General features: G+C 42.8%; 1 protein-coding gene across 9 annotated transcripts in view; it reads left to right on the top strand.

The window, feature by feature from the left end:
- Positions 1–803: 803 nt before the first annotated feature.
- amph (amphiphysin) overlaps positions 804–10,750 on the top strand; it is a 132,944-nt gene continuing 122,997 nt past the window's right edge. For 8 of the 9 annotated variants that reach the window (XM_014139120.2, XM_014139127.2, XM_045693800.1 and 5 more), the window contains exon 1: positions 818–942. In XM_014139120.2, the coding sequence (XP_013994595.1) occupies positions 874–942 (69 nt within the window). In that variant the 5' untranslated portion in view covers positions 818–873. Of the gene's footprint in view, positions 943–10,750 lie in introns of all 9 variants that reach the window. The other variant, XM_014139119.2, reaches the window with a different exon arrangement.

Genomic DNA, 10,750 nt, shown 5'->3' with positions numbered 1-10,750 from the left:
AGGTAGGGGCTAGGATAGGGATTGATGTGGAATCCCACATCAGCAGCACATGTCCGTCCCCAGGCCTCCCCCCAACACACACACACACACACACACACACACACTGCTCAAGTTTTAGACTAATCTTAATTGGGAACCTACAGTACTTGGAATTGTGGGCCAATAGAACTAATAATAACAAATGATTCAAGTTATTATGCTACATTCAGAATAAGTTTAATATAATATTACCTTATCATATGCCTTCTGTATCACTGCATACACATCTGATGTACACATTCTACATTTACAATTGCAACTGCAATTATATGTAGGCTATTATTGTAGCACGGTATTTTCAGCTTTTGGCGTTGACTTTTCGGATTTAAAAAGCACGGAATGTGAAAGTAGTGCCTATGTGTTTAATCATATAGGCAGAGGGGTATGGGTTTAGGCCTACCACTCATTCATGTACTGTATGTTTTCATTATAAGACTATCCACACGGGCTCATGTCTACGAAAGCTTTGACGCAACCCAGAAGTGTTTTCGCTGTTCACAAGCAAGCGACATGTACAGTGGGGGCAGGGTTGGAGCAAGTTTACGCCTTTTGGCTACATTGTATGTCTGTTTGAAGCAGAAACGGGATAACAATATCCTGGTCCAGCTAGGCATCATGTTGATATCTTGTCATGATAAATACATTATAACTAATCGTAATATACAAACCAGAACATATAATAATCATTATACTAAACTGGGACGTTTGGTTGAGTGTGAATTTTTGTACTGTGGCTTTAAGAATTTATCCTCCCCTCCTTCCTAGTCCGTCATAATTTCTCTGTCCTAGGTGCTAAACTGAAGCGACGCTCATCCCGTTGCAGTATCAGCAGCCATGGCCGAAATAAAGACCGGGATTTTCGCCAAAAACGTCCAGAAACGGCTAAGTAGGGCGCAGGAAAAGGTAAAGCGTTTATTAACACATATCAAATCGATATCCTATGTATGAAGTTGTTTTTGCTTTGTGCTAAACCGCTTTTGTGCCCAGAGGAGCTGTCCAAGGATTGTTCTAGGGTAGCTGGGAGGAGCAGGTGTATGGATGTAATCGGTGTAGGCTATTCGTGCACGGATAAGTGAATATGTATCATGATTAAATACCTTCCCTGGTATATTTTGCTTGACTATAACAGCATTTATGGTCTAGGCTCTGCATTTAGCCTAGATGCATGGCGACAATTGTAATGTCGCGAATGCAATATTATCACCTACTGCCATTTCACAGCGAGGCTTGGAAGGTTCCATTACAGTATCCACTTTAATATACGAACTAAATAAACGGAAGGCCCTTAGAACGGAGGTTAGGCCTTTCTTGAGGATAGAGGCCAACGCACTGCTTTTATGAAGCCTGTCAAATGAGAATGAGCCTACATCAATCTTATAACGAATATCACGTCAACTAAATGTCATAGCCACATTTCATTCGATGTTAAAGATCAGCCTACTCCATTTCGAGGCATGATTGTGTTGTTTCATTTACATTTCGCTCATAGCCCAATTAAATGCATAACCTTAATTCAAGTTTTGTGTCAAAACCGTGTTTTTCTGCAAGGTCAGGGGAAGGGGAGATGGTGAGATGGGGAATGCCCTGCTCACTGCAGCACTAACGATATAGCGGTGGTTTTCTTCCCTACTCGTGCTCAACGATGCGTTTTTAGGCAGTGGCGTAGCCTATATGCCTGCGTTTACAGTAGTGGAGATAATACTCAGCCAATCCTTTCTATTTAAGAACGGGTATTTTTAGGGCCTTGCTTGTATTTACAGACTCCCGGCAGACAAATAATGGCATTTTGGCCGAAAGCTTGAAAAATGGAAACTGCCTAGGCTAGGGGCGGCCAAGCAGTTAGAGAGGCGAGCCAACAACTAGGTTGCCAGTCTGAATCCCGGGTCCGATGGGAAAAATCTATCGGAAAGTGAGGCAACCGGGGGGTTGCTGTTATCAAATCCTAGATGCCATTGCCTGCCGTTGTGCCCTTGAGCAATGCACAAAACAACAGCTCCCTGGGCGCACAGTGTGAGTACTGCTCCAAAAACATGCCTATGTGTGTCTTTCAGAGGGTTTGGGTTAAAAGCAGAAGTCAAATTTTGGTTGGACCAATAAAGTCATCTTAATCTATTGCTTTACAGGCTATGTCTTACCGAAAATGGGATCTATGTTTATTATGGCTTGTATCTTTAGGCGAGCTAGTCATTTTTACAGGACAATATTGAATGGTTTTAGCCAGTTGTTTTTACAACCTGTTTTGGCCTGCCTCATTTAAATTGCACATGCAGAGCAAAATTGGTTTGATATGAAATGGGACGTTGACATGAACACAGATGCAATTACAGACAGTCTATTAGACATAATACAATTGTATCTACAACCATGATAAAAGACTGCACACCGACCACCCATCACCCTTCTTTCATCTAGCTGATGGTCAGGTCAAAATAAAAATCAACGGCCTGTGAAGCTGGTAAAGAGAGTATTCCCTGGTTCTAGCTCACACACGCACACACAGACACAAACCGCAGTAAGAGGATTGTCTTTCTTTTAATATCCCCTCGTGCTACTGTTCTCCTAATGGCAGACTCGAGGTGAAGTACGTGTGGAACGGTCTTAGTTAATATATACATTACAGCCAAAGTTGCTTTTTAATTACACCTATTGCTTGGCCCAAGTGTATGCGGTAGACTAGTTATTAAACCCACGGTATTCCCAAACAAATGTTTTCTGAACTCAAGCGCAGGTGGAAACATTATTTTAATACCTCTCCTCTAAATTCAATAGCGTTGACAGACGCACATGGGCCTTTTGCTGGGGAAATTCACGATGACACGCGGTTGAATTTTTATTGAACATACATTTGTTTCCTGGAGGTGCGTCTGCCATATGACAAAGCTGCATCAACATGTCTAAAATCTGTGGGGTGGCAGGCAAGATGTGTAGACCGCCTACCTCTGAGTGTGCAGTCCATGGTGCTGAAATCACCACTGTTCTGGTGTTACATTTTTTTAGTCTTAAGTAAGGGACGTGTAAGATTTATGAAAGGTTTTGGCTTGCAGTATACTACACTTACATTCTGAGTGCTTTTTCATTTGGTATTCAATATGCTATTCTTATTCTATTCTAAGACAAACCTTCCATTTGAATGCATATTGAAGTTCATCATAAGTATTCAATAAAACTTTATTGAATGAATGCACCTTTTGTCAACATCAGGCCTGCTCATATTCTATAATCAGCTTTACCCTAGATGTTACCACCACAATCCAATATTACGTTAGAATGGATTATACCAGCACATGTTTTACACCCACTATTTGCCATATCTTTAATCTAAGCCAACTAGAAAGTGTGTGCCATCAGGCCTGGAGGGAAGCAAAAGTCATTCCTCTACCCAAGAATGGTAAAGCCCCCTTTACTGGCTCTCCACGCAGAACGAGGAAGAGCTCGGTTTTGTTTGTTTGGAAGGTTTGTTGTTTAAAATATATTGGAAAGTTCTTGGTAGCTACCTAGCTTCTTATGTTGGATCCCGCGACGCAGTTAGCATCAGTTGCTGGGACTGCTTGTATCTTTCCAGTGATCCTGCCAACCAAGGACAGGTCTGAGAAGCTATTTGGCATCGCAGCTAGCCTAGCTGCTAGCTAGCTGGATGCCAAGATAGCGAGGTGTTCTTGAACGCAGCCTGCGATGCAGTTAGCCACTGTGGCTGGGACCATGCATTGTCCCGGGTTTGTGGCCGTCTAGATCCCTGCTGTTTGTTGTTTTCAATTTTCCCCGTGACCTGCCCTGTCTGGAACTGCGAGGACTAACAGCCTAACATACGTTGCTAGCTACCATGACAAAGACCAAAGCCGGCGGGAGTACCGTTGAGGACAGTGGTGTCTCTCTATCACACCCGAAGGATATTTTAAACAAATAAAGATAGACCTATAAGTAGTTGGTACAACAACAAGAAAATAGTTTCAAGTGTTTTGTCTAAACACTGGTGGATTCTACAACCTGACCAGAGAGGTCCAGGACCTGAAGAATTGTTTGCAGATCGCCCAGGGTCAGCTCGACGAGTTGAAACAGGAGAACGGCAAGATTACAGTAATCTGTAAGTCATTGAGAGAGGACATCAGTTCTGTGTGTGAATCAATGATAACAATGACAGTCTGATTTCTGTCTCGAGGGACAATCAAGATGAAACAACATGCTTGTGGACGGAATTGCAGAATCTCCACATGAAACCTGGATGGGGTCTGAGGACAAAGTGAGGGAAATGATCTCTGAGAAATTGAAGATGGACCACAGGAAGCTTGAGGTGGAGCGGGCCCACAGGCCTGGATAACCCACCACCGGCCCAGGTGATAGGCCCAGGCCGATAGTGGTCAAGTTCCTGAGGTTCAAGGACAAGGTAGCTGTTCTGGAAAGAGCCAAGAACTTGAGAGGAACGTATATCTTCCTCAACGAGGACTATTCTGAAGCTGTGCACCAGAAGAGGAAAGAACTGATCCCAGCCATGAAAGCTGCCAGAGGGCGTACATCCGCTACAACAGGCTCATTGTCCACCCTCCCTCCCAGAAGCATGGAAGGGATGAGAGCGCCAAGCCTATGGGTTCGTACCCTCAACCCCGCAGCACACACACACCAATTTATTAATGGACTGCTGAATGTGTATATTTACTCTTGCTTTGTCTGCTCTTTTCAATATTATGTCTATCTCTGATAAGCCACGCAGGAAAGGGCTGAAAATAGCCCTTTCCTGCGTCAGAAGTCAGTTTACATACACCATAGCCAAATACATTTAAACTTGATTGTTCACAATTCCTGACATTTAATCCTAGTAAAAAATCCCTGTCTTAGGTCAGTTAGGATCACCACTTTATTTTAAGAATGTGAAATTTCAGAATAATAGTAGAGAGAATAATTTATTTCAGCTTTTATTTCTTTCATCACATTCCCAGTGGGTCATAAATGTACATACACTCAATTAGTATTTGGTAGCATTGCCTTTAAATTGTTTAACTTGGGTCAAACGTTTTGGGTAGCCTTCCACAAGCTTCCCACAATAAGTTGGGTGGATTTTGTCCCATTCCTCCTGACAGAGCTGGTGTAACTGAGTCAGGTTTGTAGGCCTCCTTGCTCGCAAACACTTTTTCAGTTCTGCTCAGAAATGTTCGATAGGATTGAGGTCAGGACTTTGTGATGGCCACTCCAATACCTTGACTTTGTTGTCCTTAAGCCATTTTGCAACAACTGTGGAAGTATACTTGGGGTAGTTGTCCATTTGGAAGACCCATTTGCAACCAAGCTTTAACTTCCTGACTGATGTCTTGAGATGTTGCTTCAATATATCCACATAATTTTCCTTCCTCATGAAGCCATCTATTTTGTGAAGTGCACCAGTCTCTCCTGCAGCAAAGCACCCCCACAACATGATGCTGCAACCCCCATGCTTCACGGTTGGGATGGTTTTCTTTGGCTTGCAAGCCTCCCCCTTTTTCCTCCAAACATAACAATGGTCATTATGGCCAACAGTTCTATTTTTGTTTCATCAGACCAAATTTCTCCAAAAAGTACGATCTTTGTCCCCGTGTGCAGTTGCAAACCGTAGTCTGTCTTTTTTTATGGTGGTTTTGGAGCAGTGGCTTCTTCCTTGCCGAGTGGCCTTTCAGATTATGTTGATATAGGACTTGTTTTCCTGTGGATAAAGATACTTTTCTACCCGTTTCCTCCAGCATCTTCACAAGGTCCTTTGCTGTTGTTCTGGGATTGATTTGCACTTTTCGCACCAAAGTGCGTTCATCTCTAGGAGACAGAACACATTTCCTTCCTGAGCGGTATAACTGCTGCGTGGTCCCATGGTGTTTATACTTGCATACTATTGTTTGTACAGATTAACGTGGTACCTTCAGGCATTTGGAAATTGCTGGATGAACCAGATTTGTGGAGGTCTACAATTTATTTTCTGAGGTCTTGGCTGATTTGTTTTGATTTCCCCATGATGTCAAGCAAAGAGGCACTGAGTTTGAAGGTAGGCCTTGAAATACATCCACAGGTACACATCCAATTGACTCAAGTGATGTCAATTAGCCTATCAAAAGCTTCTAAAGCCATGACAAATTTTTCAGGAATTTTGCAAGCTGTTTAAAGGCACAGTCAACGTAGTGTATGTAAACTTCTGACCCACTGGAATTGTGATACAGTGAATTATAAGTGAAATAATCTGTCTATAAACAATTGTTGGAAAAATTACTTGTGTCATGCACAAAGTACAGTGAGGGAAAAAAGTATTTGATCCCCTGCTGATTTTGTACGTTTTCCCACTGACAAAGAAATGATCAGTCTATAATTTTAATGGTAGGTTTATTTGAACAGTGAGAGACAGAATAACAACAAAAAAATCCAGAAAAACGTATGTCAAAAATGTTATAAAATTATTTGCATTTTAATGAGGGAAATAAGTATTTGACCCCTCTGCAAAACATGACTTAGTACTTGGTGGCAAAACCCTTGTTGGCAATCACAGATGTCAGTCGTTTCTTGTAGTTGGCCCCCAGGTTTGCACACATCTCAGGAGGGATTTTGTCCCACTCCTCTTTGCAGATCTTCTCATTAAGGTTTCGAGGCTGATGTTTGGCAACTCGAACCTTCAGCTCCCTCCACAGATTTTCTATGGGATTAAGGTCTAGAGACTGGCTAGGCCACTCCAGGACCTTAATATGCTTCTTCTTGAGCCACTCCTTTGTTGCCTTGGCCGTGTGTTTTGGGTCATTGTCATGCTGGAATACCCATCTACGACCCATTTTCAATGCCCTGGCTGAGGGAAGGAGGTTCTCACCCAAGATTTGATGGTACATGGCCCCATCTCTTTCATGCGGTGAGGTTGTCCTGTCCCCTTAGCAAAAAAAACACACCCAAAGCATAATGTTTCCACCTCCATGTTTGACGGTGGGGATGGTGTTCTTGGGGTCATAAGCAGCATTCCTCCTCCTCCAAATACGGCGAGTTGAGTTGATGTCAAAGAGCTCCATTTTGGTCTCATTTGACCACAACACTTTCACCCAGTTGTCCTCTGAATCATTCAGATGTTCATTGGCAAACTTCAGACGGGCATGTATATGTGCTTTCTTGAGCAGGGGGACCTTGCGGGCGCTGCAGGATTTCAGTCCTTCACGGCGTAGTGTGTTACCAATTGTTTTCTTGGTGACTATGGTCCCAGCTGCCTTGAGATCATTGACAAGATCCTCCCGTGTAGTTCTGGGCTGGTTCCTCACCGTTCTCATGATCATTGCAACTCCACGAGGTGAGAACTTGCATGGAGCCCCAGGCCGAGGGAGATTGGCAGTTCTTTTGTGTTTCTTCCATTTGCGAATAATCACACCAACTGTTGTCACCTTCTCACCAAGCTGCTTGGCGATGGTCTTGTAGCCCATTCCAGCCTTGTGTAGGTCTACAATCTTGTCCCTGACATCCTTGGAGAGCTTTTAGGTCTTGGCCATGGTGGAGAGTTTGATATCTGATTGATTGATTGCTTCTGTGGACAGGTGTCTTTTATACAGGTAACAAACTGAGATTAGGAGCACTCCCTTTAAGAGTGTGCTCCTAATCTCAGCTCGTTACCTGTATAAAAGACACCTGGGAGCCAGAAATCTTTCTGATTGAGAGGGGGTCAAATACTTATTTCCCTCATTAAAATGCAAATCAATTTCAAAAATTTTTTACATGCGTTTTTCTGGATTTTTTTATTGTTATTCTGGCTCTCACTGTTCAAATAAACCTACCATTAAAATTATAGACTGATCATTTCTTTGTCAGTGGGCAAACTTACAAAATCAGCAGGGGATCAAATACTTTTTTCCCTCACTGTATGTAGCTCTGTCCTTGAGCTGTTCTTGTCTAATGATGGTCTGTATTATGTCATTCTGTATTATGTTTCATGTTTTGTGTGGACCCCAGGAAGAGTAGCTGCTGCTTTTGCAACAGCTAATGGGGATCCTAATAAAATACCAAATACCACATTTGAGCTGTTATTTACAACAGTGTTTGCCCTTAGAATTGAATGCACTGGTTATTTTTTGTGTACATTTTTGGCATAGTCATGTAACCATAAACTCTAACTGTGTATTAGCTGCAATGGTCAGATGAAGACAGAGGGGTTTGAAGAAGAACACACACACACACACACACACCACACACACACACACGTATCAATGAACACCATGAATCAGAGCTCAATTTACTCTGAAATGGACCAATTACAGTGCTAATTTTAGCCGCCATCCAAATGGAGTATACCCAGGTCTTGTTTATACTGACATCCATCTAGACTTGGTCCCAAATGGCACCCTATTCCCTATATAGTGCACTTTTTTCGATAAGAGCCCTATGTAGGGAATAGGGTGCAATTTGAGAGACAGCCCTAGACTTGCAAAACATTTCCAATACACTGCCTTCCTTACTGGAAAGGCTTCTGTGGATAACAGCTATTTATTTTAATCCTGAAGGATGAGGGCTGTGTTTGCTCTTTGGGTAAATGTTCCCCATTTTCATTTATACTTTTAATGTTCTGTATATTCAACCGTTAAGTTGGACAAAATACATTTTAGTGGATTTTCTATTAATAAGTATGAGTACATGTACAGTATCCAGGGTATTCATCGTCCCTTAATCAGCGTATGTAGCCATTTTGATTTTAGCACTAAAATGTAATAAGATGGCGGTACGTCAATAGGTGTTGGCCCACTTAGATGAGTGTATTTTTTACAATTTTGACCGCCATTTTGAATTAGTAGTGGGTGGAGCGTTAGTTAAACACAACAATTTGCCTCAGTGATCAGTAGGTCTGGCTACCTTCAAGATGGATATTAGAAATTGGTTTAAAAATAATGCATCATCTGCTGCAACAAGTGGCGCTGAAACGCCACTTGTTGAAATCACTGCTACAATTGATGGCGATCATGGCAATGTGGCTAGCCCACAGAGTTCGGCTAGCCTAGTCTCTGTCGATGGTGAAGCTAGCGGAGCCCCCCTCCCATTCCCGCCACCTGCCTCCTTGCCACCACCCAGCTCAGCAGCAGCTGCTAGCCATGCTAAAGCACACAGGCCAGAGCCACCCACATCCAGAGAAGCAGCCCCAAATGATCATCATCAGTGTGTTTATTGGTCTCCAAGTTTTTGGAGCTATGGAATCAGTGCGTTGATGCAACAGGCCAAGGGCCAAACAAGAGGAGATGCACAACCAACAAAAATCTACAAGATTATGTGGTTGAAGAATTAACGGGAACGGGACACAACCTTGATGAAGAGGAGACTGAACAACGGAGTGCCGTAGATGCACTACTTGGAGAGATGAACGGGTGCTTTGGGGAGTGTAACAGCATACTTATGGAATTGCTGTCTTCACTGGATCCAGCAGGGCACATGTTTCTGGATACAGCCAAAGTCAAGTCCCTCTTGGAGTTGACCAATACAGAGCTTGTAGATGCCGGTTATGCTGTTGCCCAACAGTTCCTCCACACACAAATGAATGGGTCCACGCCTTTAGAGGATTGTAAATGGACACAAAACTCTTCTGACCACCTTCCACAAGACCATGGAGGCATTTCTAAGTGTCATGGTAGCGATGAAGTCTGCTTTAAAGTTTGGAACCTCCACTGCCATGTGTGAGAACTATTTTTCTACATTGAAAAATGTTTTCAGTGATCACCGAAGGAGCATGCTTCACCCTTGCAAAGCCCACCTTATACAACTTTCCTTCGAGAATGACCTCACAAGGAAATGCAGGAATGAGTGGAAGGAATATGTGCTGAGGAGATTCCATTCCGCAGCGAAATGCCATCTCCAGCTTTATTAGACCCAACAAGGAGATGCAGAGAGCTTGAGTAGATTGTTTTTATGTTTTTCTTGTCTGCAATGTGCAGAGTGGTGTTGTCCATGGTGCTGTTTAAGCTTAGCTTGTTATTTGCACCGAGTGGTGTTGTCCATGGTGCTGTTTAAGCTTAGCTTGTTATTTGCACCGAGTGGTGCTGTCCATGGTGCTGTTTAAGCTTAGCTTGTTATTTGCACCGAGTGGTGTTGTCCATGGTGCTGTTTAAGGTTAGCTTGTTATTTGCACCGAGTGGTGCTGTCCATGGTGCTGTTTAAGCTTAGCTTGTTATTTGCACCGAGTGGTGCTGTCCATGGTGCTGTTTAAGCTTAGCTTGTTATTTGCACCGAGTGGTGCTGTCCATGGTGCTGTTTAAGCTTAGCTTGTTATTTGCACCGAGTGGTGCTTTTGTGACTCTGTTTTGGCTATAGGCATAGGTAGGCCTAAAAATATTACTATTACTTTATTGTATAAGATTTGATTCAATGTTTTGGCAAATTCTTTGTCCTATAGGTCTCATTCAGGAGCTGTCGACTCCACTCAATAGTGCTGAGTCTTATTATTGGCTGTTGAGCGATCATGTTTATTATAATGGCAAAGACTACGTTTTTATTTGGTTGTTTCATATTTTTGTAAGGAAGGACAATAAAGAAGAGAGAGGGAGAAAACGAGGGTGCCGAAAAGCCAGAGACAGACTGACTGACTTCTTCAACCGAACCCATCTCCACTGGTCCGGTCCGTGAGCTAACGCACAGGAGCGGACTGTTGTTTTTCTCTCCCTATTTATATTCACCGACAAAACCTATTCATTAATTAGGACCACTTTCTACTTTTCTATTTTTTACGATCAAAATGAAGAAACGTGGAATAAAGTGC

This window comes from Salmo salar, chromosome ssa14, assembly GCF_905237065.1.
Source record: "Salmo salar chromosome ssa14, Ssal_v3.1, whole genome shotgun sequence".
NCBI classification, from domain to species: domain Eukaryota; kingdom Metazoa; phylum Chordata; class Actinopteri; order Salmoniformes; family Salmonidae; genus Salmo; species Salmo salar.
The sequence above is the reverse complement of the archived record's forward strand: the minus strand, read 5'-3'. Positions and strand labels throughout refer to the sequence as shown.